Source organism: Oreochromis niloticus, linkage group LG16 (assembly GCF_001858045.2).
Source record: "Oreochromis niloticus isolate F11D_XX linkage group LG16, O_niloticus_UMD_NMBU, whole genome shotgun sequence".
NCBI classification, from domain to species: domain Eukaryota; kingdom Metazoa; phylum Chordata; class Actinopteri; order Cichliformes; family Cichlidae; genus Oreochromis; species Oreochromis niloticus.
Window position 1 is genome coordinate 3,002,964 of NC_031987.2, and position 13,828 is coordinate 3,016,791.

Here is a 13,828-nt window from a genome sequence, read left to right on the forward strand (position 1 = left end):
CTAACGGAATTAGCAGCATAACAGCTGCTTCAAACAGTTTTTCCCAAAAGTGAACATGTATCTTCATAATCTATGCTGGCACTGAGCGACGTGACAACACGGCCCTAGCTACACTGTAATGTGTGTGTGTGCGCGCGTGTGTGTAAAAGCAGTAGCAGTGTGATTCATCTAGACTAGGCCAAATCTGCTCTGTGACCTACATACTGAAGCTGAGGATATTCCCAGCAAAACATGTGATAGAGGAAGAGAGCTGAAAGGAAGAGGGAGGCAGAGTGGAACGAGGTAAGAGAGGGGGTTTACGAGCACATAAATCGGGGGAGGAGGGGCTGAACATCGAGTGCAATGGCCTAGTCTGCAGATCTGCGTGGATAGTAATGAACAGGTTGCAGTCAGTGGGTTTTACAGTTATAGTGGTTAAATGAGGCTCCAGAACAGCTAAAGTAAGGTACAAGGAAATCACATCAAGCCGAGTGCAGGAGTGGATTTAACAGATCTGATTAGATAGTAAAACTTTATTATTATTTATTTTTTTTTATATCAAATTCCCTTGAGAGCGGCTGGATTTGAAATGCTGCTAGTGAGTCGTATGTGCTTTATTGCCTAAAGCTTGATTTACACTTGTGTGCTGAACCTCTGCTTTGCTGTTGGCAGCAGAGCATCTGCATTGCTCTGCCATCACCAGTGAAACCGAGCTAACTGTGTTGAGCCTGAAGCTAATAAATATTGAACAACAGTTACAGCCACTGAAATGCATGAAAGGGTGAAGCGACTGTCTATGCACGCATCACTAGAGCAATGAAAACCAGAAAATAGGCTGGTCCCACTGGTGTGTAGTGTGCTGACTATTGCATTAGCATTCTAAGCTATACAGCTACATGCTACAACATCTTATTTAATGGAGTGTGCTAATAAGTGTTTGCTGTATATAATACTACCAAGCTGACCTGTTACAGCTGCTACAACAGTACATTAGCACATGACACTAGAGGTTTCCACGTATAACAATCCTGAGTGATGGCCGAGTATCTACAGGATCCACGCCAACGTTCTCCTGAAACCATCGGTTGCTTCCATCGAGCAGCACCTCGTAGGACGGTTGAGAGGTAGAAGATGTCCAAACCCCAACGCAGATATCAGAGGTTCCTGTGTTCCCTGGTTGGCTTCCTGAACTGTTTTGGGAGCTCTAGAGTTGAATCCATCCAGCCGGACTCTGAGGCTCTTACTGAGTGGCCGTGTCTCTAAGCCATGCAGCATTACAGACGTGGACATCGGCTTCTCTGGTGACTGATCTGTTTCCATTTTGGTTTCCGTATAACCTCCATGTCTCCAGCAGCTCGTTGACCATCAGCTTCTGGTTTAAGGTCATCAGTTTCTCAGATGAGGAAACTCAGGTATGCAATCGCCACAGTGTCCTGTCCAGTATCTGGTATTTCACTCAATTCAAAAAACACGCTCAAAGAGCCTAAAATGCTCTCACATGGCAAGTGAAAATCGCCAGCCTTCGACACAGAAACGCAACAACAAAGAAAAATGCTTTAAAACTGGGGCAGCACATCGGGGGAGATGGTGAAGAAAGAAAAACGTTTAGTTAAAACATTTAATATTGAGAGTCTAGTTTCTATATTCTCCCTGTTTGATGCACCCACAGCGTTTTAGAGTGGACAGAGCTGCTGCCGTTGCAGAGAAACGCCGTCACCGCAGGCTTTCTCACCACTTTCACCTCTGCATGTTATTTATGAGCAGCCAATTTTGCAAAGAGAAGCCACAACCTTATCGAATATTTATGCCACTGGTGTTAATATCAAATATCAGCACGTGGCTTAATTGAAATGTAATGGCTTCAGAGCAGCAGTTATAAATGCACTCAGGCAACCACAGTCATTACATTTAAGAGCGTGTGCAGCTAAAGAGAGTCCTAATGAATTGCCTTTCCATTGTTAAGTAGAACGGGAGCACCGAGGGAGCGCTACTTACATTGTACGGCGTAGGAAGCCAGCAGCGCGGCTGTGTTGTGAGGACAGGGCAATCTGGAAGTCGAAGGAAGACACACACACACACACACACACACACACACACACGCACACACACACACACACACGCACACACACATTAAACAGATGTTTCAGCCTTGCATCAATACAAAAGTTATTACAGTTCATTTCAAAGAGCAGAGATTAGTTATCAATAACAGTAACACAGAAATGTGGAGGGGAAACAAAATCTATTCGTTTGTGTGAAGAACCAAGTAAGAGGAAGCAGTGAGCCTTATATTCACTGACAAAAAGGATAATGAGCGTGTCGTGAGTGCTTGTACGAATGCCCAATGAGCCTACGTGCGCTGCATTAACTCATATTTCCTCCAGTCACCCACATCTTGGCTTTAAAGCAGGACCCACTGTACAACAATCAGAAGAAGGCTGCCTGAAAGCAGAGGTGTCAACCTCGATTTCACTCACACACAACGCCATCTGATCTATCGGGGCGGACAAATACAACCATCGCATAATAACGCCCTCATTTTCCCTCCATGAAGAAGAAGAGGACACTCACCTGCGCCAAAGCAGATTGAGCAATTCGTTTAGAAAACAGCTTGAAATGAACGCTGATCTGATTTTAATTTTTACCTCCATGAGTTTTTGTAATTAAACTACAGCAGGATTTTTACATCCTTTATGATTTAAAGAGCTTGTGCTCATTTAGAGGGCCGAACTATTCTCTTTGGCAAGCTGGACCTGTTCCGCGACCCACATGTTTGACACCACAGGCTTACAGGTAGGGGAACCTTTAAGCGGCTTGTTTCAGGTGACCTATGCTGCTGCACCAAGGCCCAGTAACGCAAAAATACGGATAATATTGAACTGTAAATCATGCAAAGTTACCCTGGTCCAAAAATAAAAACATGGGAAATCCCCTTTAAAACATTGGCCAGTTAAAAATATCTGCATAATGGTGCTCATGCCGTAAACACACCTGTATGAGTGCATTTGGCCCGAGGCAGAATGCTCCACCTAGCTGACACAGCAACAATGTTTACACAAAGAACAACACACTCACCTTCCAGTTAATATATCCTGTTTGATCTGCAGAAAATACTGGTACCTGAGGAGGAGGAACACAGAGCATCAGGACAAGTCATCAGTGAAACACCAGCACAGCTGTAGTGATACTGTCATGTAAGGACGAGCACCCAGCAGAGGCCTGGTGGGAACATCACAGTTCTAACGTCTGTGGGATGGATGTGAAGTAAAGGAACACCCCACAGCACAGACCTTTGGTCTTTTTGCCTTAATTTTACATTATGCAGATTTTTTAATGACAATTTCAGACATTAAAGCTGTATTAAAATATACTTATATATATATATATATATATATATATGTAGTTTAGGTTTCAAACCTCAGGGTGAACACTGTTAAGGTTTTTCTGTGTACTACACTGCTGTCAGGAGTGCTTGTTAAACCTGACTTGAATGTACAGTGCATCAGATGGGCATGTCAGATCCACGGCTCCCTATTTACTTTTACAAGCTCTGTGCAAAACCGTGATAAGGCTCAGAGAGGCTGAAACGATCTCTGCAGAGCTGTGATCGCTCCTCTGCACGTGCACAAAGCACACAGTGGATTTGCAGAACATTTTATATCATAAAAAGATGCTTTTTAAAAAAGATTTATTGATCTGCATTCAGAGAGAAAATAAAGCTCAGATCCTGAGAATCAATTTGCTGTTATTGGGGTTAAGGTCACTGTTTTTAAATCTTTTTGTTCTTCATCTCAGACTTTTTGAAGAATCTGAGAAAAACTAATATGGGCGATCTTAAAAAAAAAAAACAAAAACGCTTCGACTGTTTATTTACTTTACTTACGATCTACATAAAACGCATTTGTCTCATATTTTGTATAGATACACTTAACAGAATGACATTTTTTGTTTGGGAACTCCGGGACTGTACTGATGTTTCCAGCTGTGTGTGGCTCATAAAAGCGTCACAATTAAAAACTGGACACATTGTTTCCCTTTAACAGTCTGCAGCCAGGTCAGAATTACTAAACGGGACAAAACAGCGCTCACAGATCGCTTCATTTCAGCATCAAGCATCAGAGTTCCCACCTTTTACATGTAATCAGATAGTACTCTGTTTTATTTGTTTGGTTGTTTTAAATGCCAAAACCCAGTTTGGGATGTCCCAACACATAAATCTGTCCCTAAATCTTCTGGACAAAGAAAATCTCCCTCTTTGCTGCTCAGACTGAAACACTTCAGAGTATCAAAGTACATTTTTTTACATTAGCGTGTTTAAACACCTGCTACTACAAGAACTACTGATGGTGTGTGTTTTGTTGATGCTGATGCCATTACTGACGACTGACACTGAACGCAGCACTAACATCTACACAAACACCATTTGCATTGCAAAGCTCCTGCTCGCAGACATCACTGCTCCATTTCTGAATGAAACGACATCAATACAGCGAGTTCCAGTTGCTCTGCTTTGATTAGCACTTTCTGTGACGCTCTGTCAAATGACAAAAACACTTCATTCATTGTGAGGAGCGGATCTCGTTTACAACTGAGCCTTTATTCCTCTGTTAGTGAACTTTAATGTCAGCGTTTAACAAACCAAGTGGTTCCTGCTGTTCTTAGCCTGCCGTAGAGTTAGAAACTCTTACCGTGTGTATTCTTCCTGAAGTTTATTGGGGTCTGTCACAAAGAATTTGACTCTGAAGCTTAAGTTATGGGGAGACCCTCCTGGAAAAACAGGGACAAACAGTTAGAGGAGAGAAACACTCATCGGAGAGCGTCAGCCTGTGAGATAAACATGTGCTCTCTATTCAGAGCCTTCTTTAGGAAACATTATGCATGTGGATTTTTGTTTAGTGATGCAAATAAATGAGATAATTAATAATAAGTGTAAAACACACGTACACTCATGCTGCTTAAGAAACAAAGCTGCAGTGTTTTTTGTCAATGAGCCAGTGGACATGAAATAAAGTTGAAGCGCAGGTCAATCATCGCTGGAGGAGGACTGCAGATTTCACTCGAGCTTAATTGTTCCACACGTCACATATTATATTACTCGTTATTAAAAACAAGAGCGGAGTTGAAATAAAGTTTAATAATGGCTCAAAGCACAGGCAGAATTTTAAATGACAGCGTGGACGAGAGGCTTCTGCCTGAGGTGGCGAGTGGATGTTTAACCATTGCTGGGACCACGCCGCACGCTGCAGCCTCAACCAGCTGGGAAGAAAATTAATTAATAAAAATCATGTAATGGAGTTTGACTTGAGTGAAGGTGTTTGGCTGCAGGATGAAGTGAATTAGCTGAGCTGGTGTGTGCGGTGGATTTCACATACTTTTTAACTGTTTCCTGACGGGCTTATTGGGATCCAGCCAGCGCTGTAAAATATTGATAGAGAGACACTCTTAGAGACACCATGAAGTATGAACACACAACTTCAATTATTTACCAGTGGCCACACACACACGCACACACACACACACACACACACACACACACACACACACACACCCACACCGTTACTCGCAGACAGACATGATTTAATTTCATCACACTGGTCCTTAAACAAGCTTTTATCAACTCCCAACTTTCCCAACAAAATACAGGATCAGATTATCTCTTTTCCATCGGCACAGTTTAAATTTGCTTTACACGGAGCACTTCTTTAGTAAACACATGTGACCTGACTTACCAAAAGGCCAGAGTCAAACTATAATGAAACTAGCTAACCGAGTAAGGCAGCAGGAGGCGGGTCTGTCGTGTTTAAAGATCAAATGTAATTCTTTTAAATCCCCTAAAAACACAGCACCATTAAACTGATACTGGTTTCTCTCAGGCGTCCTTCAGGCAGACATAGAGACCGGTCGGCAACCTCCTGGCAACGACTGGTTGCTAAGGAAAAGTGAGCATTCCGTCACTGGCTGCTAGCAGTCGCTAGGTGAAATTGGTTGCTAAGAGACATAAGATGCTGCACTAAAAACTGTTTTGTGATTTCTTTGGCTGTTATCAGGTCGTCATCAGGTTGTCACGGCAACTGTTACCGTATTTTGCATGACTATTTGAATGTTAACGTGAAATTTGCACCTTTTTAAACGTGTTGGTTGCAGCAGTCAGGCGAACTTTTACTTTGAAGGCAAACCTTGTAGTGCTAGTCGTGGAAGACTAGTCAGCCACAGCAATCAAATCAATCACGAGGAGGATTTTGGTGCAGCGCCCTCTTTGCAATCAATTTTACACAGTGACAGCCAGAAACCAGTCGCCATACGTGTTCAGAGTGCCCAGAGGATCACAGAGGATCGGTCTATTGACCTGCGACACTCAAACTTTAGGTTGATAAAGTTTAATTTGTTGCTGATCTTTACCCAGCAACACATTGCATAGTTTCAGTGCCCATTAGTGCCCCACAGACCGACTGTGGATCACAACCTCATAGAGCCCCACTCCACAGAAAGTGCCCATCCCTGAGTGAAAACAGTTCACCCACTCAGAGCTAAAAGTGCTTCTGACATCTAACATGATGCAGATGGAAACAACACTAAGATGCATTCATTCTCCACACACACACACACACACACACACACACGGCTGTCATACTAACTGGTGCATCTGATGAGTCGTCAGTCAGGTGCAGGCCAAAGTAGTCCCTCTCGGTCAGCTCCAGGTGCTTGAAGACAGCATCCAGCAGCACCTGGCCATTATCCGACTTCTGCAGAGAACAAAGGAAAACACGTTCATCCACGCTGAGCTTTATTTACTACCAACATATAACGACAGACAAAAGTTAAATACACGATCTGCTTGATTCACCTTCCTGGAAAAAGGTTTCATGTGAGAGTCACTGATGTAGACAGGTTTAAAAAAACAAAACAAGAAACAGAAACTACCCATCTGCACTGAAGCTTCCACGAGACTTTGAGATAAACATCAGTTTCAAGCAAAGTGCTGAGCAGGTTTAGTTTACAGATGGTTTTTGATCAGGATTAAAAGGGGAAAAAAAAGAAGGAAGAGGAAAGGGGGGAGTTCTCCCTAAACACAGAGTCCACAGAGAGCCAATTAAAAGGCTGTAAAATGTGAGAAATCACTTATCAAACGCATCATTAACATCACATCGTTTCCTGAGAAAACAGCGAGGGTGAGAGGAGAAACCGCGGGATCACAAGTGGAGCAGAAAGTCACACCTGATCTGCTGCAACTTTAAGAAGAGGAGGAGGAGGCAGGGCACAAATGCGTTGCTCCATCAGAGCTCCCATGGGAGAACACACACACACACACACACACACACACCTTTGCCCTGCTGACACAGTTTTACAATGCACTGTGTGTGTGTGTGTGTGTGTGTGTGTGTGTGTGTGTGTGTGTGTGTGTGTGTCAAACAGACACAATGTTAGCTGACAGTTGACATGTTGGCATGGCAGCCCTCTAGGACAACTGTGTGTGTGTGTGTGAGAGTGTGTGCATGTGTGCAATCTACTAATGTCAAAGCCTTGTTAAGTATGAGTCGCTGGTGTACTGAGAGAACTGGTGACTTTTTGGCCTTCCAGTCACACTCACATGGCTACATTTAACAAGAGGAGCGCTGCAGAGAGGAAAAACGTAACGCACGTATTTTGAGCGTTGAAAGAAAATTGGGAGACTGCAAAAGACCAGGACGGTCTCCGATGTTAGCGCCTCCCTGATTATAAAAGGCTAGCTGGGAGGTTAGCTATAAAGAGCTTGGTGCAGGCGTCAACATAAAAGGAGGAAGGGCACAAGCTAGCTCAACAGTTCAAGTATATTAGTCACAAGGGGCACCTTCACATCTAATAGCCTTATGATTGAAACTCGTACTGAGGTAACTGCGCCCAGCTGCTTAGAAAATGACCAAAGCTAGCTCCCAGTACCTGTGATTTTAATATGAAATATGGGCTAAACATGGAAGAAAAGTGGGATGTCCTTCATCCATATTTTGTCTCTTCCTCAATCCATGCGTTAAACAACAAATGAAACATGTTTTCTCCTCAAAATCAAACAAAGTGTTCTTAGCGGTGCTGGCCAGGCTGACAGATGAGGTCGGGCAGGAGTCTCTGTGGACTATGTTGTGTGCAGACAACACTGTGATCTGTAGTGCACATCCGGAGCAGGTGGAGCCTGAAGAGGTGGAGGTATGCACTAGAGAGAGGAGGAAACAATCCAAAGCAACTGTGATGAAGAAGAGAGTTCAGGCAGGGTGGAGTTGGAGGAGACGAGTCTCAGGGGAGCAGCCGGAGTTACAAGATGGCTGTGATGTATGGTTTGGAGACGGGAAGAAAATACAGGAAGAGAAGAGGAAGAGCTCAGAGGAGGTTCATGGATGTAGTGAAGGAGGACAGAGGATTCTGGGGTTAGATGGATGCAGATGATCTGCTGTGGCGATAGATGAAGGAAGCAGCGCTTCATCAACATCAAGGCTCTTACATTTCCCTCCCATCATCACCACACCTTAAATTTGGAAAAATGGGGCAGTTTAAAAACTCTATTAATGCCTCTTTAAGTACGTTAGAAGGGCTTTTGATATATACTAATTTTTTAGGATGATATAAAATCAGTTGCTAGAAAGTTTTTAAATTCTGGCTGCTTTAAAGGATCTAGTGGAAAGCCCAAGTGTCTGAAACGTCTGATGATTACAGCCAGCTGACAGCGGCTAACCGAGAGAATGAGGAAGCTAGCAGTGCTAGCCTCTCGAGTGACACTTTCCTTCTGAGACTCTTGATAAACGTGTCTGCTGCCTCCATGAGAAACTCTCTGTGTGTGTGTGTGTGTGTGTGTGTGTGTGTGTGTGTGTGTGTGTGTGTGTGTGTGTGTGTGTGTGTGTGTGTGTGTGTGTGTGTATGCTTCTCCTTTGTATGAAGCAGCTTTTCAGCTTGATGTGGGAGCCCTCTGTGCACTTTTACACTGCAATCCCAGGAAACCCATCGCCTGTGTGTGTGTGTGTGTGTGTGTGTGTGTGTGTGTGTGTGTGTGTGTGTGTGTGTGTGTGTGAGAGAGCGGGCATGCTTGCCTTTTGTGTGTATTCCTGGCTCACTTTTAACAATGTATGTCTGTTTGCTCTCACAGCAATCGCACATTTGGCTCGTACACTTTTAGAATACCAGAACAGACTAGCACCAGCGTGTGCGCGCACACACACACACACACACACACACACACACACACGCACACACGCACACACGCACACACGCGCACACACGCGCACACACGCGCTTCGTTGGGACTTTTACGCAACAAGCTGCACAGACTATGGCAACAGCAGTTCCATATTCTGGATAGCTCATGTGGCCGTTCTCAGTGAGCGACGAGTCAGAAAGAGCAGAGAAATGCAGAAAGACTTTCAAAGAAAAGAAAAGAAAGAGAATGCAAACGTAAGAAGAGAGAAAGTCACAGAGATGGAAAGAGAGAGGGAGAGTGGAAGAAGAGAAAAGGAGTGATTGACGATGCGACCGGGTGAGACAAACGCTCTTTGTGCCCTTCACCAGCACCGCGGACTGAAACAGTGTCTGTGTGCGTGAGAATGAAGAGAGAGGAAGGAGACATGGTGATAGAGAGCAATCAGAGCACAAGAGATTGGCTGAGAGCAGAGGAGGGGCAGAGAGTGAGAGAGAGGGGGGAAAAAGATGCTCTGATAAGTTTGTCACCCCGAGGGGTTCATCTTCAGGGGTGGAGGGGAGCGGACCATCGAACATCAAACACTCAGGGGGAAATTCCAGTGTTTTATGACAGGTTAACAAAAAAATGTGACATTTTTATTGAAGTCCTTCCACAGGAAACAACTGAGTGTGTCAAAGTGTGTGTGTGCGTGAGCATGTATTCATATCTTTGTGGGGACCAAAAATTGGAAGTTTACCATACTTATGGTGATCAGAATCATAGTCCCCACGAGCTTGAAGGCATTTTTGAGACTCCAAATGTGGTTTTAGTGACGGGTTACAGTTGGATTAGGCATTCATCTTTCATGGTTAGGGTAAAAGGCTCGGGAAAGCATTATGTCAATTAGATGTCCCCACAAGACATGAATATCCGACGGGTGTGTGTGTTTGGGTGTGTGTGTGTTAAAGAATGACGGAATTTCAGGAAGTATGAGGCAGCTTGTCCAGGCAGGAAAGGAACAACGTGCAGGTGGAGGCGCTGACATCTATAGCTGTCTTCCTTTTCCAGTAAACTCAGCACAGACTTTCAGGATGAGAACCGAGGGACCGATCTGTGATCTCTGCGCGACTGTCCACCTCGCTGAATGAGCAGCACCAGCTCACATTTAATGCACTGAGTCAATGCTAAAAAGTACGACGGCATTTGATGCACAACGGAGGTGAAAACTCGTCTGACCAAACAGTGATCTTCGTTTTAAAATCAGTGGGCAGCCTTGTTTTGCTAATATTGATTTTAAACAGCCCTAAAACAATGGACGTCTACTAAAACGGACGTCATGCTGAGGCCAAGAAACATGCGAGAGCGCACACGTATAGCACATCCTGCCCACACATGCAGTGTGACACCTCCCTCACACCTCCCTGGTTTCAAAGCAGCGTGGTTGCATTCACTATTTTGGCTCTTCCAGTCACAGAGGTGGAGCGAACCGTTTACTGTTACACTCTCATTTTTCTCACCATCGAGCATAACCAACTCCATGAAACTGTCAGCACTACAACAACACACGCAAATTCTGCTGTCCTGTCGTTGGCTGCAAAAACCAAAACACACGGAGGAAGTGAGAAGTCAAGAGCGAGTGGTTGTTCACTCCATCAGAATAACATCTCCAAGCTCTCCAAGACTCTTTTGGGCTCCACAGAGAAAACTGATAAGGAATCAAAAATGAGGCATTAATAAAAGAACAGGAATCACCTCAGAAGGAATTTAAGGGCATCTCCTAAACAGAAATACTGAGTCAATAGAGTCCCATTAAAGGAAAAAAGAAATACAATAACTGAAAAGGGGGAGAGGTGGCAAAAACTCTGCTTGGCCTCTAAAATTCCAATAAAAAAGAAAAGTGCAGTTACCAAGCTGAGCTCAACGATGGACCTATACAAAGGTCTGGGGTTAAAGATTTTTGGCATGTAATAACTAACAAGCACACTCCACTCACGCCTACAGCTGGTTCAAAATGAAACCCGTAAATAAAACGAGCAAATCACACCCGTCGTGGCGGCGCTTCACTGTCTGCACGTGCACCTTAGAGTCCATTTCAAAGTTCTTATCTTTGTTTTCAAATCTTTAAACGCTCGTGCCTCACCTTACCTCTCTGAGCTCTGTCTGGCCAACAGAAACAGAGATCCAAGCTCAGAGGGGGCGGAGCCTGTCCATTATTCTACCTAGTGTGAGTACTTACTCGTTTTTATTTCAAAATGGTTTTTATTGTGTGCATACAGCACTTTGTATCTGTCGTGCCTGCATTTAAAGTGCTTTATAAATAAAGTGGGTATGGTATGGAATAATGTTGGGCTAATACAGAATGTCCAAGAGAAATGTGAGCACAATAAGCCCCATTTAAAGCCATTTAAATCAGTTGTAGTGGGCTGGGCGCTTCATTGACAAATGCCAGTTCAGCTTTTGCTGTTGAAGTCAGGTCTCTTACTAGTGTGTTTAAGTAAATTTAGTTCACAGGACTGCCCTTGTGATACACACATAAAAAACAGAAAACAGCAGTAGTGTGCAGCTCTGATTAGCTGGCAGTTTGATGGTTTATACTTTAAGTTTGTTTTTGTACTTTTCTCCTGTAACTGGTGCCGACTGGGCAGATGATCCCAGTGCGATTTCAACTCATCGATCTCTATATGTAGTACAGCAGTAGAGTAGAGGGACAGTACCTAATCACAGACATTTTTGTTCATGAAATATTCAAATGTAGTGATTTCAATGATGCAAACTGGGACACTTGGTGCTTTCTATACATGTGTGACAAACGAAAGACTGACTGAGTCTGGGAAAAAAACCCAGTAACCTGGGTCTTTGTTAAGAGCTGCCTGATTACCAAATAGCTGTTACACACAGCTGAATATTCATGTTGGGTATTGTGGTTACGTTGGTTCTGCTTTCCTGTGAATTGACCATGCTGCTAACCCTGCTTTTGTATGGGGGAGATGGGTTTTCCAAGCATGCATGTGAGGATAACACGTGAGGTCATTGTATTTTTCTTTTTTATTAAAAAGCAATTTTATTTGGCCCAAATCGTTCTTCTCATACTCCGGATGTTGATCTTGCAGCTTTAACTTCCCAACTAAAGAGTTCGATCACAAATCTTGGAGTTAAAATTGATTCTGCACTTACCTTTGATGGTCACATAAACGGGGCGGTAAAATCAGCATTTTATCACCTCAGACGTTTATCAAAGGTTAAGCCCTTTCTTTCCAAGCGTGACTTGGAAAGTGTTATTCATGCCTTTATTACCTCACGTTTAGATTATTGTAATTCTCTTTTAATAGGGGTTGGGCAGGGCACTTTGTCACGCTTGCAATTAGTGCAAAATGCTGCGGCACGATTTTTAACTGGCAGAAGAAAATTTGATCACATCACTCCGATATTGGCCTCTCTACACTGGCTTCCAATTGAATTTAGGATCCTTTTATTGGTTTTTAAATCTCTAAATGGTCTGGCACCGGTTTATTTGGCTGACTTGTTGAAGCCCCACGTCCCCACTCGTTCCCTTCGGTCAGCTGAGCAGTTGCTGCTTTCTGTCCCAAAGTCACGGCTGAAACGTAGAGGAGACCGAGCGTTCTCTGTTGCAGCGCCGATGCTTTGGAATAACCTTCCTCTCCATATTAGACAGGCTACATCAGTGCCAGTTTTTAAGTCTTTATTAAAAACCTATTTTTATTCCTTGGCTTTTAACTCTGTGGGTAACTGATTTTTTATTTTTATTTTTATTTTTATTACTATGTGCATATTAGTATTGTACAGCACTTTGGTCTACCAGGTGTGTTTTTAAAGTGCTATATAAATAAATGATGATGATGATGATGATTAAACGCTGCAGTGGTGACTAACTGGTGTGACTGATGGTTGCTGTGGGTTTTTGCTTCATTTTCCACACCGAATCTGAACGTAAGGTGAAAGCAGATATAACTGCTTTTATTATTGATCGTGTTTCCGATGACGACATGGGTGTAGCTATTACTCAGCGATGAATGCCTCTGGCAGGTCTCTCCTCCTTCTGCAGTGGGTTGGCAAACTATGAATATGAAATTTGGTACCTGCACCGTGCAGGCGTGCAGGACGGAACAGCCCAAAGGAAAAGGAGGAGGCGATCTGATATTTTTCTTCCTGAAAATTAAGTAAGCTGAGTGTTGTTGCTAGGCAGTTTTGAAGTGAGTCTCAATTACGTAGGTGAGAACTACACAGATAAGGTCTGAAATGTTCTGACTGTGCAGAAACTGTAAGTCCAGGGGCTGTTGTTCATGCATTTATGAAACTGTGACACATTGACATTTAAACAGGCTTCTTCCCCAAACTAAATGTGAACACAGGGCAACTCTACGGTTATTCAAAATTACAAATTAGAAACTAAAACGTAATCTTTAAAAGAAAGGCTCAGCATGAATGCCATTAAAAGACAAAAGTTACAATAAATATCTGAACGTAAATCAGAATACCTGACCTTCTTGCTGAGTTATTGTCTAAAATACAGTCGTTGCATTGATCGTTGGTGCTTTTCTTGAATTTTCCATCGTAAGCTGAAGCACAACAAATACAAAACTGACAAGAAATGATGGAAACCAAGCGCTCGATGCTTGAAATTTCATCGACCCTTCCTTAGACGACATTTAAATTACGCTCGGCGCTCTCTAAAGCTACAACAATATCTGC

General features: G+C 43.4%; 1 protein-coding gene across 1 annotated transcript in view; it reads right to left on the reverse strand.

Moving 5' to 3' along the window:
• The window catches only part of ptpn4a (protein tyrosine phosphatase non-receptor type 4a), a 77,148-nt gene that overhangs the window by 29,884 nt on the left and 33,436 nt on the right, over positions 1–13,828 (reverse strand). The window contains exons 3-7 of the mRNA XM_005450423.4: positions 6,615–6,722; positions 5,352–5,394; positions 4,668–4,746; positions 3,055–3,099; positions 1,975–2,027 (exon numbers count right to left, since the gene is read on the reverse strand). Coding sequence (XP_005450480.1) covers positions 1,975–2,027; positions 3,055–3,099; positions 4,668–4,746; positions 5,352–5,394; positions 6,615–6,722 — 328 coding nt within the window. The remainder of the gene's footprint in view (positions 1–1,974; positions 2,028–3,054; positions 3,100–4,667; positions 4,747–5,351; positions 5,395–6,614; positions 6,723–13,828) is intronic.